We start from the raw sequence: 20,401 nt of genomic DNA on the forward strand, positions 1-20,401 counted from the left end.
CTGTCGTTCCTTTATTTTGTTGTATCTCTTGGGTTGTTTACGCTTATTTCTTACTGTTTGTTGTTTGTATGGCTCTTCTTTCTGTAATTTCTTGCATAACTTAAATAAAATATTTGCAAAAAAGAAAAAAAAAAGCTACATAAATGGAACTTTATTATGTTTGACAACATACATTGATCAAACATTAAGTACGTCCCCCTTTTGCCACCAATTTAGCCCCTTTTGCTCTCCAGTTCATGGCATAGATGCAACTAGATCACTGAAGGTATGCAATGGTATATGGCATCAAGCCTTTTAGACCTATAATGTTGCAAGGTGGGGCCTCCACGGATCAGACTTGTTTCTCTTACGTCCTCCGACAGTCGCCGCCGCTTCATATTCATCACTAATGGGATTATTGACCTTTGCTCCGCAGGAGTAGCTAGACTACAAAATTTATTAATATCAAAGCTTTTAGCATATCCCACCCCTAGGGGGTGGTCCCCTCAGTCAATACCTCCCTGCTTCCTGCATTCCCAACTCAGTTTCTAATGCCTAGCTTAGGAGTAGGCTGGCTGTTCTTGTGCTGGGGCTCTCCGTCTCAGCCTTTACTCTCTTTTTGATTTTATTTTGAGTCTTTTTCTCTTTCTTTTACTTAGCTGTTTGTTTTCAGCATTAGTTAGATTCTTCTGATGAAGATGATCGTGCGGAGCTGGGTCTCGGACTGGCCACCCTGGATCCCAGGGCTCAGGGCCAGGGGCTTCCCAGCCTGCCATCGAGCGTTCAGCTTAGGTTTTGCCCTGGCATATTGAACGACCCATCCCTGTTCGCTACAGGGATGCTTTCTGTGAGGTGGCTACCTCACTGGACGCCATTGCGGTTTCGCACCGCAGTTCCACTGCGTCATGGCTGCGACACTCCCTGTCCTCAGTGCAGCGGTTTGGTCGCTGGAGCAGGTTCCCCACGCCATCCGGACTGGTAAAACTCTATGTGGGGACCTGTCTACTTGGGTGTCTACTTGGGTGTCAGTCTGGGACTGTGTCACCCTGCATGCCTGTGTGGCTGCTGAGCTCCCTGTCAGATTCCTGTGTGGAATTGCTGCCTGTGTGTGGGCTGCGAGGGGGGGGGGCTCTCCTGCTCTGCCTGGGTGTATGCATAAAGCAGTCTGGATTTAGGCATGTTGTGCAGCGATCGCTGCGGGGACCCGCCATTTTTTTGCGGCAGAATTAGGTGGCCGGTCCTGTGTGGTAAGGAGCGGCGTTTTGGCGCCAAGCGCCGCCATTTTGGCGGCAATCGATCAGGCCACATGTCGGCGCCATTTTCTATTTGCCTCAGGAATCCTCAGCCGAGCGGCCATGTTTGTGTAGCCTTACATAGGCTTTATAGGGGCGGTCAGTCATGCATCACTTCCTTTTGCTCTGGGACAGCGATCGGTGCAGCAGCCTCTGTGATCTCTCCAGGTTTTTACCTTTCCATTTTTCTGTATTCTTTGCCCAGTGTTCTTATCCCTGTGGGGGTCGGTGTATTCAGTGGGTGCGGTGGGCTACGCTCGCCGCGATCTTAAAGGGACAGTGCTCCTTTTTTTCTAATATTGCTGGGGCATGGATTCTCAGGATTGCAAGTTTCCTCCCACCTTGGTGGGGGGTCAAGGGGCTGCTGCTTCCCCCGAGGGGGCTGATCTGGCTACTATTGTGGCGAACTTGGCTGCTCAGGTGCAGATGTTGGTGGCTGATCGATCCACAAAACGGCCCAGAGTGTCTATTTCCTCTGATTCAGAGGGCGATGGGGCTGCTATGGCTGGTGTACCCTTCTCAGGGTCTCACTCATCTCTAGACCTTGTGGGGTCTGAGGGGGAGGCTGAGGTAGAAGGGGTTGATAATTCTCCCCCTGGCTCGTCTGAAGAGCTTGCACTCATGGATGAGTTAGTTGCCTCTATCAAGCAAACGCTGCATTTCCAGGATGAACCATGTCCTCCTGCTTTGATGTCCTCTTATGGGATGCAAAGGAAACGCAAAACATCGCAGGTTTTTCCTTGCTCTACGGAATTTCAGCGCGCTGTTGATGAGCAATGGCGCAATTTAAAGAAGCCTTTTGCTGTGCCGAGTAGGTTCAAGCTGCGTTATCCTTTTACACCGGCTACTGATGAGCGTTGGTGTGTACCGCCTCAGGTGGATCATGCAGTGGCGATTTTAAATAAATCTACTGCGATTCCTGCTGAAGATACCCCAGTGTTCCGGGACCCTACGGACAGGATATTGGAGTCTCTGGCCCGTCATGCCTATACGGTTGCTGGTTCTATGTTGAAGCCTATTTTTGCTTCCATTATGGCAGCCCAGGCTATTGCGGATTGGACGCAGGTGCTCAGGCGCACCCTGGTGGCTGATTCTGGCCCGCCGACAACCTTGGCTATGGTGGATCAAATTCATCAGGGTGTCATGTATCTGTGTGATGCGGACTTGGATTTAGTCCCTTTGGCTGCGCGTCTTTCTAGTGTGGCGGTATTAAACCGTCGCCTGATATGGCTGAAATGTTGGTCTGTTGACCAATCCTCTCGCAAGACTTTGGCTAATTTGCCCTACGGGGGATCTCGCCTTTTTGGCGAATCTTTGGATACTCTGATAAAGGGAATTTCTGGGGGTAAGAGCACTTTCTTACCCCAATCTCACAAGAATAAGTTTGTTTGTGGTAAGAAGAATACCTCGTTTAGGCCCTCTCAGGGGTCCTTTCGTGCCTTTCGGTTGCACTATAAGGGCAAGCCCTTCAAGGGCCAAGGCTCCCAAAAGAAGCCGTGGACGGGTAAGCAGAAGTCCGGCCAGTCCGGGTCCGCTGCCCATAACAATACGGCCTGAAGGGAAGCCCTCACCCAGATCTGGGGGGGGGGGGGGACGTTTGCTCGGTTTTCTTCAACCCTGGCTGGACCGCGTTCGGGACAGGTGGGTTCAGGAAATTGTTCGATCTGGATACAAGATCGAGTTTCTCTCTTGGCCGGCGGGCAGATTTTTCCCCTCAAACCTTCAGCTGACTCCGGAACGCTTGCAGGATCTGCACCTGGCGGTGCGGGACCTGCGGGCCCAGGGAGTGGTGGTTCCGGTGCCTCATCGGGACAGATTTCGGGGGTTCTATTCCAATCTGTTCACCGTGCCCAGAAAGGAGGGCAAGGTACGTCCGATTCTGGACTTGAAAGCTCTGAACCGCTTTGTGCGGGTTCGCAAGTTCCGCATGGAATCCCTGCGCTTGGTGGTGGCTGCCCTGGTTCCGGGGGAATTCATGGCCTCCATCGATTTGAAGGATGCGTATCTTCACATTCCCATTTTCGAGGGTCACCAGAGGTACCTTCGATTCGCCATTGCGGAGGATCATTACCAATTCGTGGCGTTACACTTTGGCCTCGCTTCGGCTCCGCGGGTTTTCACCAAGGTGCTTGCACCGGTTCTGGCCTTATTGAGAGCCCAGGGCATTTCTGTCCTGGGGTATCTGGACGATATCCTGATTCGGTCTGCGACCAGTCAGGGCCTGGTGACCGATCTGTCCATCACGATGCAGACTCTGCAGGAGTTCGGGTGGACGGTAAATTTTCCAAAGTCAACTCTGTATCCGTCAGTTCGTCTTCCCTACCTGGGAATGATCCTGGACTCTGCTCAAGCGAAGGTCTTCCTGCCGGAAGACAAGCTCCGTACGCTTCAGGACGCAGTTCAGTCCCTCAGGGTCAATCGGTACTCGTCCCTCCGGACGTGTATGAGGTGTCTGGGATTGATGGTCTCGGCCTTCGAGGCGATTCCTTTTGCCCAGTTTCACACGCGGGGTCTCCAGGCGGAGATTCTGGCCGAGTGGGACGGGCGTCTGCAATCTCTGGATCTACGGATCTCATTGAGTCATCGTACCAGAAGGGACCTTCTGTGGTGGCTCCGGTCCCCGGCGGTGTCGGGGGGCAAGTCTTTTCGCCCTTTCTCGTGGACGGTGATCACCACGGATGCCAGCCTGTCGGGCTGGGGTGGTGCTCTGGGCATTCTGTCCGCCCAGGGAACTTGGTCGGAGGAGGAGTTCTCTCTTCCGATCAACATTCTGGAATTGCGAGCGATAAATCTCTGCCTTCTGCGTTGGACGGACAGGCTTCAGGGCCGTCCGGTTCGGGTGCAGACGGACAATGCCACAGCGGTGGCCTACATCAACCACCAAGGGGGCACCAGGAGTGCCCGAGCGGCTCGGGAAGTAGCCGACATTCTGTCTTGGGCCGAGACGCACGTCCCGGCGATAACGGCAGTTCACATTCCGGGGGTGGAGAACTGGCAGGCGGATTATCTGAGTCGCCAGACCCTGGACCAGGGAGAATGGTCCCTTCACCCGGATGTCTTTCAGATGCTGTGCGCGAAGTGGGGGTCCCCAGATGTGGACCTGTTCGCGTCTCGTCTAAACAACAAGGTGGAAAGGTTCGTAGCAAGGACGCGCGATCCTCGGGCGGACGCCTCAGACGCGTTAGTGACACCCTGGCGTCAGTATCGTCTGATGTATGCCTTTCCACCGATTCAACTGTTGTCCAGGTTCCTTTGCAGGTTAGCCTCGGAACCGCACACGGTGATTCTGGTGGCACCGGACTGGCCTCGCCGGTCTTGGTACGCAGACCTCGTGAATCTGTCGGTCGACGCTCCGTGTCGTCTGCCTCTTCGAGAGGACCTCCTGTCTCAAGGACCGATATTCCATCCTGCTTTACAGTCGCTGGCTTTAACGGCCTGGCTGTTGAAAGCCAGGTCCTGAAGGATAGGGGTCTCTCCCACTTTAAGGCCAGGAAGGCCTCTTCGGGGAAGATTTACTACTGTACTTGGAAGGCGTATTTTGCCTGGTGTGAGTCCAGGGGGTATTCCCCTCGCTCATACTCTGTGTCGAGAGTGTTGGCTTTCCTTCAAACGGGCGTGGACCAGCGTTTGGCGTTGGCCACGATTAAGGGTTCTCTTTCAACGCCCTGTGGCGTCTAACTCTTTGGTTAGCACCTTTGTTCAAGGGGTGCGACACCTGGTCCCTCCTAGGAGGGAGCCTTTGCCTCCATGGGACTTGAACCTTGTTCTGTCCGTGTTACAACATGCTCCTTTTGAAAAGATCAGGGAGATCTCGTTACCTCTGTTGTCCAAGAAGGTTGCTTTTTTGGTGGCGATCACTTCGGCTCCCAGAGTGTCGGAGCTGGCGGCCTTGTCCTGCAGCTCTCCCTACTTGGTGATTCACTTGGATAAGGTGGTCTTGTGACCTAACCCGTCTTTTCTTCCGAAGAGGATTTCGGAATTTCACCTCAATGAGGACATTGTCTTGCCTTCGCTCTGCGCGAGGCCAAAGCATCCGAAGGAGGTGGCCTTACATTCTTTGGATGTTGTTCGGGCGATCAGGGTTTACCTGTCGGCGACTAAGTCTTTTCGCAAGTCGGATTCTCTATTTGTCCTTGAAGGGCCTCGAAAGGGCATGGCGGCGTCGGCTTCTACCATCGCCAAATGGATCAGGCAGACCATTGAGCAGGCCTATGCTTTGAGGGGGAAGGTTCCTCCCGTGCCTGTGAAGGCGCACTCTACCAGATCTCTGAGTACGTCTTGGGCCTGTCATCATCGGGCTTCTGTGGCCCAGGTATGTAAGGCGGCCGCAAAGTTCTTAGTGCGGCAGTGCCTTAGGGTCCCTTGCTTTGGGTCCTTGGCTGTTGGGATGTTCTTATCCCTGGGTTACTTGTTTTCCTGGGTTGTTGCTCCTGTTGAGCGCGTTTTCATGTTGCCCAGTTGGTTCTCTTACTTGGTAAGATTCCTTTTTCTCTGTTGTGGGTACTGCGTTGCTTTATGCGCGGCTGCGTTTTCCCACCCCTCATGTCTACTCTGCTATGGGACGTCCCCATTAGTAATGAATATGAAGCGGCGGCGACTGTCGGAGGACGTAAGAGAAAACTGAATTTTTGTAAAATCTAACCTGTAAAATTCCTTTCTCTGAGTCCTCCGACAGTCGCCGCCCCCGCCCCTCTTTTGGGGTTTGTTTATGTACTCTACTGCTATGCTACTGAAACTGAGTTGGGAATGCAGGAAGCAGGGAGGTATTGACTGAGGGGACCACCCCCTAGGGGTGGGATATGCTAAAAGCTTTGATATTAATACATTTTGTTGCCTAGCTACTCCTGCGGAGAAAAGATCAATAACCCCATTAGTGATGAATATGAAGCGGCGGCGACTGTCGGAGGACTCAGAGAAAGGAATTTTACAGGTAAAATTTTACAAAAATTCAGTTTTTTCAGCACTTCCCACAGATACATGATTGATTGAAATCTGGAGTATTCAGAGGCAAAAACACTCAAACTTGTTGTGTTCCTCAAACCATTCATGAGTCAACAATGTTTAGGTAGATGGTACGTGTTAACGTAACATCCACATAAATGAAACCAAAGTTTCCCAGCAGAACATTTCCCAAGGCATCACAATGCCTCTGCCAACTTATCTTCTTCCCATACTGCATCCTGGTGCCACCTCTTCCCCAGGTAAGTGACTCGCATGCACCAGGCCATCCACATGATTTAAAAGAAAACGTGATTCATCAGATCAGGCCACCTTCTTCCATTGCTCTGTTGTCAAGTTCTGATGCTCACATACCCATTGTAGGTGCATTTGGCTGTGAACACGGGTCACCATGGGCACCCTGACTGGTCTGCGGCTACTCAGCCTATACACAACTAACTGCTATGCCCATTTTTTCTGCTTCTAGCACATCAGCTTCAGGGACAACTTGTTTACTTGCTAAAATATCCCACCGACTTTCATATGCCATTTTAATGAGATAATCAATGTTATTCACATTACCTGTCAGTGGTGGTAAAGTCATGGCTGATCAGCATTAATCTAATCCATGCAGACTATAAAATTTTCTGTTTTATATGCGGCCTCTTACCACCCTCCCAAATATCTTTTCTACAATTAGCATTCAGTAAAAAGCCTTCTGTCCACATCAAGGGGACATTATTTGTTGTGTGATTTCTCTATATGTTTCAAGATACAGTTGTTAATAATAGTGTGTACTTTTTCAGATAAAATTGTCAGAAAGGCAGGCAGTTTGAAGGGAGCCTATGTATGTGAGGTTGGCCCTGGACCTGGTGGCCTTACAAGAGCCATTCTGAATTCTGGAGTTGAAGAGCTTCTGGTGGTTGAAAAGGATACCAGATTTATCCCTGGACTTAAGGTATATTTTATTCTGGGGTTACTGCAATTATTGATGGTACTCTAAACATGGCAGTTGGTAATACTTATGCACTATTAATTTTGATATTATGTGTTAACCGGTTCATGCCTGCAATATGTAGATTAGGATTCCTTTGGAATTATGCCCTGAGCTTAGGAATGTTACTCTACATACACTACGGGATATATTACACTTGCACAAATGTTGAGACATTTGCAAAGCCATTCTTATATAATATTCTGATCTGCCTCCCTGCTCTGAATTTTAGTTGAACATCTAGTTCCTATGTCTTGCTATAATTTTTGTATTCACTGAAAAGATGCCTGTGGGGATTTTGAGGGGTCTATCCCAAAAAAAATTGTTCAGACCATTCTATAAAAAACATATTTAGCAACTTTGTCACATTACATATAAAATCAGAAATAATTTTGATAAAATGTGTAGTAATATGCACCACAGTACATCACATTGAGCATAACAACAGTGTGTAGTAACAATCAGAACCGGTTAAGTTGCTTCTCAACATGTTTTGTGAAGCAAGGCTCACTTCATCGGGAGACCAAGCAAATTTTAAGCTGATAACCAACATACATCCGATATAACATCAAGAAAATCACTTTTGGTCAAAATTGGTAAAAAAATAAAATAATTTTGAATTTCCACTAACCGAAGGACAGGTGCAATGGATAAGTACGGACTAAGGCCGTCTTCCCTGGGAGCTGTGGGTAGGACAGGCCGCCAAAGGGGGAGGACCATACAGAAGGGCAGAGAGGTCAAGAGATGTTAGGGTGTGGGAGTTAGAACATGCTGCTGTATTCAACCATCAATGGCCCTCCAGTTGTTCAGGAACTACAATTCCCATCATGCTTAGTCATGTCTGTGAATATCAAGAGTTTTACAATGCCTCATGGGACGTGTAGTTCCGCAACAGCTGGAGGGCTGTAGTTTGAGGATCCCTGATCTAGACTGTCAGGATAGGAAAAATGTTTTTATTGCCTGTTATCCTACTGCTAGAAATTGCCTAAGGTGTATACCCCTTTTGATTGTAAGCGCTGGCATTCTTATTTTGATTTGTTTATTTTAATTTTTTATTATTATTAACACTTCTCTTTGTTCTCACATTATATAATGCTGAAAACCTTGGCAGAATATAGAACAGGTATAATGATAATACTTAGGAAGAAATAATGAAAAAATACTACTATACTACTGCTGTTATAAAATGTATATGTAGTCAGTGCCAGTGAACTCTATGAATTGAGTGTAGGACCAACAATGAAGCTTATATATCCTCTGCAGATTTAGTAGGTCCTAAATGTCATGCTGGTCAGGAAACTGTTTCTCCATTGAACCTTGCAGGTGTCCACTTATTAACCCTTTCGCTGCCAGGCCCTGCGCAACTTTTTTTGCATTTTTTCCATTGCTTTTTTTATTTTTCCTTTACATCTTTGAGTTTGTAAAAGACCCCCAAACTATATATTTTCTAAAAGCACGTGACCAGTGGAGTATAAAGAAGGTTCTACTGATTCATAAGGCCCCGTGATTTTTGTGCAAATGTTTATCAAAGCAATATTTTTGTTTAAAAATACACTGAATACATTATGGACAGATAAAAACACAGCAAATTTTACAAAATCCATGTTAAATATAAAAGCTTGACCTGTGTTGAGTTATTAAATAACAAATATTTGTAAATTTTAAATTGTGACTTTTTGCGGAATGGTGAAAACCGAATATATGCAAAAAATCGAATAATAATAATAAATAATAAACCAAATTTGTAAAAATCTGAAGGTTTTCATTCTTCCCTTACAGCTTTGAGTTTGTAAAAGACCCCCACATACCATATATTTTCTGAAAGCTCATGACCAGTAGAATAAAAAGAAGGTTCTACTGATTTTCCTACAACTGCGTGCAATACATGCGGTTGCAGCGTATTTGTCACTAAAAAAGGGGGTTAGAACAGGTGGTGAGGAGGTATCGCATCGCTTTCTCAATACCTATCAGTAGCCTCTGGATTGCGAGCTAAACGCAGATCAGGCTTCAGAGGCAAGGGAGGTTTAGACGCATGTCTAAATCTTCCCTACTTTTTTTTTTATTATTTTTTTTTTTTATTTGTATTCTTTTTTACAATTTTTATTTATTTTTTTTGGTACAAATTATTTAAAAAAATGTATTTATTTTTGGGGGGGTTGGGCAGGGGCTTTGAAGATACATCTGGGGTCTTAACAGACCCCTACAATGTATTTTTTGAGACAGAGATAAGGAACTGAAGACGGTCCCTTTCTCTGCAGCCTGAGCTGCACTATAATGAATGAGACAGGAGTCTGTAAATAGACTCCTTTTCATTCACAAACTGACGAGAGTAAATACTGTTTACTATGTGTCAGTGATTAATAAACAGAGTGACCGCTACCGATCACTTTGTTCATTCAGGAAAGAAAAGGGGCTGGTAAACACATGTTTCCATTTTGACAGTTTACTAATCTCCCGGGCAGCAGCTGCTGCCGGCGGGAGGGAAAGCTGGCCATCAAAGCTGCATGATGGGGGCTGCCGGAGGTTCATGAGGTGGTGGGGGGGGAACACTGAAGGGGGGATCCCAGCGGGAGGGGGGGGATTTTTTAACTACTTAACTGCAATTGCTGGCGGGAGAGGCAGCAAGTGGAAGCCAGAAAGAAACTGCGTCAGATCCACAGGGATTGATGCTGCAGGGGGGGGGGGGGTTAACTGGTGCTGGGGGTGGGAATCTGTGCCAAAGGAAGGGGATGGTTAGGGAGGCATTTTGGGTGCAGTGTAGCAGGGGAAGTGGAGGGGAGGAAACAGTGTGAGCGAGGTGAACAAGGGAGGGGGGTGCTGTATTTTTAGGTGAATAGCTGTGATCAGCAGCTTAGTAGCCGCTGAGAGCTTTGTTTTGTTCAGCAGAGTCTGCTGAACAGTTTGGCTTTACGTTCATGGTCCTTAAAGTGACCATAAGCTTACAGCAGAAGTAGGAATCGGGTCCGTATGGCAAACGGACTTGGCCAGCTGGAAGCAGTGCTGTAGGTCCGTACAGACTGGCAGCAATAGGGTTAAATCTAAATATCACACTAGGACGGCAGACTTTCCTTTTATTACAACTGCCAAAAAGTATGTGGGATATACAGTATATCAATCAGTTTGAAGACATGTAAATCTTAAGTTCTTATTCATCAACAAGACATATTGAAATAAGTAAGGAATATGCCAAAAAGCAGCGCTTGCAATGATATAAATAGTGAAACATCTCTCCCAGTAAGGTTTTATTCCTTTTTTTGAGTGACACCAGAGAGAGTTTCCTGGTTGGAGAACTACAAGTCCATACAATTCTTAGGCTCATTTGACCCACTGGCTCTGGTAAATGGATTCTCTTAGGGGGACCCAAGGCACCTTCCACTGTGTGGAGCATCATTGCACCTTTGGCATCAGCACCTTATTGAGCACCATTGTACTTAATTAAGGGACTATTAATTTGAGCAATTCTTTGAATTGTTACATTGGTGACATTGATACCGTTATTATTTGCACTTTTGCACTTATATTGAGCACCTTATTTTGGCTCATTTCTATTGTATTCAATATTGTTTGGATTTAGCACAATTGCACTTTATGCACCTACGTATGATCTAATTTGGTACTATTGCACCTTATTTATGTATTTATGTTATTTACACCTAAGTATTTATATTTCACTATTTATATAATTGCAAGCACAGCTTTTTGGCATATTCATTATTCTGAGTTTTTACTTAGTGGGCAGCAGCTGCAGTACACATAACATACAACTACTTTTTATTTAACACATTCAACTTTTAGCGTGGGTTATAATTTTTGTAATTCTCTATGTAAAACAGGGCTCTCCAGGTCTGGCCTGAGGGTTACATCCAGCTTTTGTATCCTCTACATGCAAAAACTGCAATAAACAAAACTTCAGTAGGAAATACAGTACGTAAAATAAATAGGCCAAATACATTTGTGTTCTACCCTGAAGAATGGCAAGTCTTTAGTTATGAGGAAAGACTACAAACATTGAACCTATTCTCTCTAGAGAGGAGAATATGGTATCAATCTACAAATACTGTATTGGTGACCCTAGCATAGGAAACAAATTTTCAGTGAAAGGGAAAAAGACACATGGCAATTCACTAAAATTAGTAGAGAAGCGGTTTATCCTTAAACTGTGTAAAGGGTTCTTTACTGCCAGAGCAGTAAGGATATGGAATTCTCCTCCACAAGCAGTGGTATCAAAAAAACTATTTGATGGGCACCTTAACGACCACAACATACAGGCCTATACAATGTACTATTGACCTAAATAAATATATATATATACAGTGCCTTGCGAAAGTATTCGGCCCCTTGAACTTTTCGACCTTTTGCCACATTTCAGGCTTCAAACATAAAGATATAAAACTGTAATTTTTTTGTGAAGAATCAACAAGTGGGACACAATCATGAAGTGGAACGAAATTTATTGGATATTTCAAACCTTTTTAACAAATAAAAAAACTGAAAAATTGGGCGTGCAAAATTATTCAGCCCCTTTACTTTCAGTGCAGCAAACTCTCTCCAGAAGTTCAGTGAGGATCTCTGAATGATCCAATGTTGACCTAAATGACTAATGATGATAAATAGAATCCACCTGTGTGTAATCAAGTCTCCGTATAAATGCACCTGCACTGTGATAGTCTCAGAGGTCCGTTTAAAGCGCAGAGAGCATCATGAAGAACAAGGAACACACCAGGCAGGTCCGAGATACTGTTGTGGAGAAGTTTACAGCCGGATTTGGATACAATAAGATTTCCCAACGTTTTAAAGATCCGAAGGAGCACTGTGCAAGCGATAATATTGAAATGGAAGGAGTATCAGACCACTGCAAATCTACGAAGACCTGGCCATCCCTCAAACTTTCAGCTCATACAAGGAGAAGACTGATCAGAGATGCAGCCAAGAGGCCCATGATCACTCTGGATGAACTGCAGAGATCTACAGCTGAGGTGGGAGACTCTGTCCATAGGACAACAATCAGTCGTATACTGCACAAATCTGGCCTTTATGGAAGAGTGGCAAGAAGAAAGCCATTTCTTAAAGATATCCATAAAAAGTGTCGTTTAAAGTTTGCCATGAGCCACCTGGCAGACACACCAAACATGTGGAAGAAGGTGCTCTGGTCAGATGAAACCAAAATCTAACTTTTTGGCAACAATGCAAAACGTTATGTTTGGCATAAAAGCAATACAGCTCATCACCCTGAACACACCATCCCCACTGTCAAACATGGTGGTGGCAGCATCATGGTTTGGGCCTGCTTTTCTTCAGCAGGGACAGGGAAGATGGTTAAAATTGATGGGAAGATGGATGGAGCCAAATACAGGACCATTCTGGAAGAAAACCTGATGGAGTCTGCAAAAGACCTGAGACTGGGACGGAGGTTTATCTTCCAACAAGACAATGATCCAAAACAAAGCAAAATCTACATTGGAATGGTTCACAAGTAAACATATCCAGGTGTTATAATGGCCAAGTCAAAATCCAGACCTGAATCCAATCGAGAATCTGTGGAAAGAACTGAAAACTGCTGTTCACAAACGCTCTCCATCCAACCTCACTGAGCTCGAGCTGTTTTGCAAGGAGGAATGGGAAAAAATGTAAGTCTCTCAATTTGCAAAACTGATAGAAATACCCCAAGCAACTTACAGCTGTAATCGCAGCAAAAGGTGGCGCTACAAAGTATTAACTTAAGGGGGCTGAATAATTTTGCACGCCCAATTTTTCAGTTTTTTATTTGTTAAAAAAGTTTGAAATATCCAATAAATTTCGTTCCACTTCATGATTGTGTCCCACTTGTTGTTGATGCTTCACAAAAAATTACAGTTTTATATCTTTATGTTTGAAGCCTGAAATGTGGCAAAAGGTCGAAAAGTTCAAGGGGGCCGAATACTTTCGCAAGGCATAGGTTGAACTGGATGGACTGGTGTTTTTTTTTTTTTTCAACCCCACTAACTACTTAAGTCTATTACAGGGACTTCTTTAAAATGTCACTAAACCCACATCATAAAAAGCTATCAATAAAAGCTGTACATTCTGTTCATACTCCCTCAGTCACTATGGGATTCGTTTTCTGTATTCTGCAAAACAACTGGTTGATTCTGCTGCTCTCTCTTTCCCCAATTCAGCTAGGGATTTTGCAGAGCAGTGTCGGCAGCTCTGCACATGCTCAGTTTTAGAAAGTTTATGCTGCGCAATTCCTCCTTATCAAATCTGCACAGTTCAGTTTCTTTCAAATGGAACTACCTTTTAGTCCTCTTGAACCTTTTTAATGGTCCCAGACCAAGAAAAAGTGGTCATTAACCTATATAACCTTCTACAAACCTTTGAGCAATTCCATTTCTCCAAACCCTATTGTAAATGGAAACCGTATCTTCGTTTGCCTAACAATCTGGATTGTATTGAGAAGGAACAATCTTGTATCTTGTATTTTATTCAGATAGGGGTCGACTGATATTGTTTTTTCAGGGCCGATATCGATTTTCGGCCACCTTTCAGGCCAATAGCTGATATTACGTGCCGATATTCTGTACATCACCGTCACCTGCCATCCAGATGCAGCGTGTCACTTGCCACTGTCCCCTGCCATCCAGATGCAGCGTGTCACTTGCCACTGTCCCCTGCCATCCAGATGCAGCGTGTCACTTGCCACTGTCCCCTGCCATCCCGATGCAACGTGTCACATGCCACTGTCACCTGCCACCCAGATGCGTGTCACTTGCCACAGTCCCCTGTCAGATACATCGTGTCACTTGCCACTTTCACCTGCCACCCAGATGCATTGTGTCCCTTGCCACTGTCACCTGCCACCCAGATGCATCGTGTCACTTACCACTGTCCCCTGCCACCCAGATGCATCATGTCACTTGCCATTGTCACCTGCCACCCAGATGCAACATGTCACTTGCCACTGTCACCTGCCACCCAGATGCAGCTTGTCACTACTTACACTACTTCTGGCAGCCTCTCCCCAGTGGTGTCCAAGGGGGTAAACTTCCACATGCAGGCTGTTGGAGGTGATGTAACTATCTCTCTGCTCGCCTGCAGCACTGTCATGAGAAGCCTTCACGGCCCTGCTGTAGGGGCGGAACAGTGGTGATGCGAGGCTGTACCCTTATATATATATATATATATATATATATATATATATATATATATATATATATATATATATATATATATATATATACCTACTGGTCCAAGATGTATTCTTCCTAACACAAAATTTCCCTTTCCACGCACCATATGCACAGGAAATGTTCAGCTTTGATTTTATACATGGGTAAATCCCAGCGACCTGTAGCAGAATTATGTATGTCTCTACATAGACCTATTTTTATGCTGGAAAGACTTGCAACCCCCCCCCCCCCCCCCCCCCAATTTATGCCACCTTTTATGAAGTTGATCAGAGGCACTGCCAAAATACAAATAAATCTATCTAAGCCATGCATTCTTTGGTGCATTTACTACAATTTGGAGCCTGTGGTTGGATGAATGAATGACAATGACTTATTTGAGCTTTTTGAGAGACCCTTTCTTGGCCATAGTACCACCTCCCATGATAACTTTGTAGCCCAGGGTAAGATAATTTATCTATTTTCGTTTCTTTATTGAACTATGAATAATTTTGCGTCTGTTGACCCCACCTAGATGATGTGTCAATGTCGAATAAGAACATTTCCCTGTGAATCCACAAAGCATATATAACTTAGGACTGTTTGTCTATTCTGTCGGTCATTTCATGTTGTAATGCAAAAAAATATTTTTTTTTATAAATATTTTTGCGCTCTGTTGTCCCACGTAGTTCTCCCACAGCAGGTACTTCACAGCTATCTTTTAGAAACATGTATAATTAATAGAATAGTGGGCAGTGAAGTAAGAAGAAATGACAGCTTCATGGCAGTTGCCTTGATTGCATTCACCCAGCAACATTGTACGGTTGCCAGGCAGCACAGCGGTGCAGTCCCTGATCTGTGCATCAGCAAGCACACAGTTAAATATGTGGGTTCAGCTAAGATGCTTCAGCTGGCTTAAATTTTAAAGTGGTGCCTTTCTGATGAACATTTTCTGAAGGAAAAAGAAATGTCACAAAGGAGTAAACAGTCAAGTTGGTGATTCACCCCTTACAAGGAGAATACTTGCCATTCCTAAGTGTGTAACATACAGCTCGCGCAGCACGACGAGACTAGGAATAGAAAAGCAATGGAAAAGTAAATTACAGTGGAAGATATGCTACAATTATCTGGGCTTTATGCAAAATTAGAATTATTTCCTATGCGCAAAGAAGCAGATCTTTTCATGACTCCCCACCAATGCTAATACTTTTTTTAATTTGATGGTGCACATGGTAGATCACCTAAGCAAAATTAAAAACTGCTGACAGATCAATGTCTACTAATACAGATTTGAATGGATCATTTCTAACATAGCTTGTTATGTATGCTTATTACAACATTATTGCTCTACCAAGTTAGCCAATGATGACTAACCATTTCTGCGCACACATTTTGTTATCCTGAATGTATGAAAAAAAGTTCAAATTTTATTTTAAAGCTGAACTGCAGGCAAAAACACCATGTTTATTTCTAGCTCTAGATATGATTGTTTCTTTTTATTACACTGAATATTACTTTCTGGGACTCAACCTTGGAGAGAAAGGGTGAGCACTAAAAGCCCTGGAGAGAAAGAGCGAGCGCTAAAAGCCTTGGACAGAAAGGGCGAGCATTAAGAGCATTTGTATAGGCTGCCAGGAGCAGAGGGATGACCTTATTATACTTCTCCTTTAGGCCTCATGCACACTGACACTTTGAGGCATAAATTCTGTATTTGGGGAAATATGTCATACGCATGTGTGCATGTTTAAGGTGATGCAAGAAAGCACGGGTGTATACGCGAGTATAGCGGCATACAGCAACTTCTGTGGCCAGCTGTACACACCACATGCAATTCCCCAGGCAGGTACAAATGCTAGGAATTTATGCTAGAGTATATTTATGGCTAACCAATCTGTGCAGATGCTGCAGTGGAGGTTAAAGACTTGGCTGTGATGTTCGGTAGGGGTGCCTGAATCATAAAACTACAGTACCTGCATGGAGTCAATATTTTGCATTTACATCAGTCCCATATATGTATTTTAGCGTTGTATCTACCTTCTTGCTCTGGAAAAACACCTGCTCATCCAACCAGATATCTTGTGAGCTGATCGTACTTACCCCTTAACCTAATTAAGCCTCTATAAACCTTTGCAGCAACAAATCCATTGTGTCCGTAATCAACTTATAATATTTCATGCTGCAGGGAGGTATAACCTAGCTGGTCCCCAAGACATTGTCCAGAGATCCCAGTAACATTGGAGATGACAATATCGAAATTTACTCTGTAGTAGACATATGCCGGTTTTCAGTAATTCGATATATCGCGGTATTTCATAGCCACAGTATTGTTATTGTGGCATTTTTAAAATACCGAGTTTCTCTGCTCCTGGGTCTGACTTGTGAATTGATACATTTCAGTGAGCTGGATGACTCATTCACTCACACAGCTAACACAGTCTCCCAGTAACTATAAACAAAAATGATTACATTTGTATCTTTTCCTTCCCTCTGCCAGGGAGAAAGGAAGTTTAACCTCTTAAAGACTGGACCTTTTTCTGACACTTGTTGCTTGCAAGTTAAAATCTGTTTTTTTTTTTTTGCTAGAAAAGTACTTAGAACCCCCAAACATTTTATATATTTTTTTAGCAGAGACCCTACAGAAAGAAATGGCGATTGTTGTAATATTTTATGTCACACTGTATTTGCGCAGCAGTCTTTCAAACGCAATTAATAGACTTTAATGAATAAAAAAAAAAAAAACGTAACAGTAAAGTTATCCCAATTTTTTTTTTTTTGTTACACAGAGAATCGTGATCTTTATTCCAAGCTAAAAAATCGTGATTCTCATTTTGGCCAGAATCGTGCAGCTCTAATATATACACACACACACACACGCATAGCAGCCCACATTACATTATTATATAGCCATCAAGCAGTGTCTGGCCTACCTGGTGATGACTGGTCCTGGCGCTCTGATCCGATGGCCTGGTCTTTAAAGGGGCAAATCCTTGCGATCCAGAAGTGGTTAAACCTGCAGGAGGATCGGTGTTTTTATCTATTAATGACTTTACTATTGCTTTAGGCCTGGTTCACATGTATGCGGGTTGGCGGTTCACATGTATGCGGGTTGGTGGTTCACATGTATGCGGCTTGGCGGTTCACATGTATGCGGGTTGGCGGCCCACATTTGCACAGGCATAGCAGCCCATTGATTTGAACGGGCTGCTATGCCCTCATTTTCCGCAGAAAAAAGGTGCATGCAGCATTTTTTTAAAATTCAGTGGCCTTGAAATCCATCCTGCTTTTGCACCATGCGACTAACCTGCAGTTCCTGCTCTGGCAAGCTTTCTGCATTTTTTGTATACGTGGGCACGGCATTTAAAAACAGTTTGCGTGTGCAGCAACAGCAGGTAAGTCGCATGGTGCAAAAGAAGGATGGATTTCATGGCCACTGCATTTTTTTTAATTCTGCATGCACCTTTTTTCAGCTGAAAACGCAGGCATAGCAGCTCAAGCCCATTCACATCAATAGGCTGCTATGCCTGTGCAAATGTGGGCCCCCAACCCGCATACATGTGAACCAGGCCTAAAGCAATAGTAAAGTCATTAATAGATAAAAACAGCGGTCCTCCTGCAGGTTTAACCAATTAATGACTTTACTATTGCTTTAGGCCTGGTTCACATGTATGCGGGTTGGGGGCCCACATTTGCACAGGCATAATAATGTGCATAAGTGAACCAAAGCCCCTAAAATTCAGCAATGAAATTGAAGTGAGGTAGAAATTTAATAATTTAAATTTAATAATAGAATACCGTGATAATACCGTATACCGTGGCAAAACCTTAATCAATTAATCGCAGCATGAAAATCTGATACCGTCACAAGCCTACTCTGTAGCCACTATGCGTAAGCAGTGATTGATTCAGCTTTTGAGCAGAGCAGTGTTACTAATAGCCAATCGCTCCAGCAACAACTCGAGTGTCTGTAGAATTCAGTTTGAGGTTTGCTCCTGAAGGTTACAAACAGCTATTTAAGGCTGCATATAGACAGACCGATGTCCTATCAAGAACCATGAACAATGGAAAATCAGTACAAAGTATAAATAACTCCATGGCAGCATACAAATGGGTAGACATTGTCCTCGTTCCTACCTCATAGGACCCCCTTCCTATTAATTTTGGGGCTGATCCAGTCCACGTGTTCTGTAACTAGCCTACCCAACAACTGGGGGGGGGGGAGGAGGTTATATGCTGCCATGGAGTTATTCATGAATGGAAAATTTTGGTAAGCATTTGATATCTATTTTCCATTCCCTGACTAACTCCATGGTATCGTATAAATGGTAACTAACTAGCACAAAGCAACGGTGGGGTGAAACTTTGATGCCAAAAATAACAGGTTAAGGATGCTAGCTTTCCTCCACTATGAGTCCTAAAAGTATCAGTGGAGGATCATGCTGTCACTAATTCCTGGAGATGGCCTATAGCAAGCTGGTGCTGCAGCAATTGACAGCTAGAAACTGGTGACAACATGAGTCAAAACATATTGCCTGCACATCACGGATCTGAAAACCATGCACGACCATTCAACAAAACACTGACTACAATTGCTTTCAGAACCTCTTGAAAGGGATCCCATAAAGTTTACACACTCCTGGTTAAGCATTTTGTCATTGCTTCTGTAAGAGCAATACCTTAGCCCTGTATCCAGCAATGAATCTGGGTGAAGTTTCCTTCCCTCTAAATTTTTGCTCCAGAATATGTGACAGAGGTGGCCTAAATCTTTAACAAGGTCAAAGCTTGTGAATAAGCTTAAAGTATCCTGACATCCAGCAAATGGAACTTGTCCCCCTAGGTAGCCCTACTTGTGGGGAGAACAATACCCAAACTGGCCAGAACAAAAAAAAAAGGGTTCCTCGTAGCCTAATCTCTGCAAACTTTCTGGCTAAAGATGATCGCTATTGGCAGGGCTGTCTTCATTGATCATCTTTTTAAAAACCGCTTCATGACCGCCCACCGTAGCTATACTGTGGCAGGGCTGCCGCTCTGCACTAGATCATGTAACTGGTATCTGATCTGACACTTCCGGGCCTGGGACTCGCGCACACCCTGCCACCGGCCTGCTCCTTCTATGTAAATGAGGCAGATTGCCGTTCTGTCAGTAGGGAAGGCATTGATCTTGTGTTCTTGCAAAGCAGGGACACGGAGCTATGCCTTCCTCTATGCCTTCCTCTAGTAAAAGCACCTCCCACACAGTTCACTGGCTAGGAACACATTTAACACTTTGATTGCTTCTGATGTTAACCCTTACCCAGCCAATGTCATTAGTACAGTGACAGCGCATATTTTTTAGCACTTGTCCCCAAAAAGTGTTAGTGTCCATTTTTTGTCTACCGTAATTTCGCAGTGCCGCTTTAAGTCGCTGATTACCATCATTCTTAGTAAAAAAAAAAAATATCCCATAGTTTGCAGACGCTATAACTTTTGCACAAAACAATCAATGTACACATTTTTACCAAAAATTTGTAGCAGAATACTTTACTGGCCTAAATTGATGAAGAAATAAGTTTTTTTTTTTTTTTTTTTTTTTTTTCCAATTTTTTCGTGGATGGGTTTTATAGCGGAAACTAAAAAATTTAGTTTTTTCTTCAAACTTTTCGGTCTTTTTTTCGTATATAGCGCAAAAAATTAAAACCGCAGAGGTGATCAAATACCACCAAAAGAAAGCTCTATTTGAAGAGGGAAAAAAAGGACATAAATTGTATTTGAGTACAGTGTCGCACAACTGCATAATTGTCAGTTAAATGAATGCAGTGCTGTATTGCAAAAAATGGCCTGGTCATGAAGGGGGGTAAATCTTCCGGAGCTGGAGTGGCTAACTGGACTTAAAGTGATCCCATCTGTTGTTGTCAAGAAATCAACAGCAAATGGTAAATCCCAGCTTGGGAGTTTTGGCTCTCTGGAGTCTAAAGTCACAGCCTCTCATTAAGAAACAGAATGAGAAAGGGGTCATTCACCCATGAGAGAGAGAGCCTGCGTGCAGAGATCTACATTCTGAGAGCCTAAGATCAGCCCAA

General features: G+C 44.3%; 1 protein-coding gene across 1 annotated transcript in view; it reads left to right on the forward strand.

Moving 5' to 3' along the window:
• TFB1M (transcription factor B1, mitochondrial) overlaps positions 1–20,401 on the forward strand; it is a 183,097-nt gene that overhangs the window by 38,680 nt on the left and 124,016 nt on the right. Inside the window, exon 3 of the mRNA XM_082250264.1 lies at positions 7,016–7,167. Coding sequence (XP_082106390.1) covers positions 7,016–7,167 — 152 coding nt within the window. The remainder of the gene's footprint in view (positions 1–7,015; positions 7,168–20,401) is intronic.

The sequence above is a fragment of the Pelophylax lessonae genome, assembly GCF_965119305.1.
Source record: "Pelophylax lessonae genome assembly, chromosome: 3".
Classification (NCBI taxonomy): domain Eukaryota; kingdom Metazoa; phylum Chordata; class Amphibia; order Anura; family Ranidae; genus Pelophylax; species Pelophylax lessonae.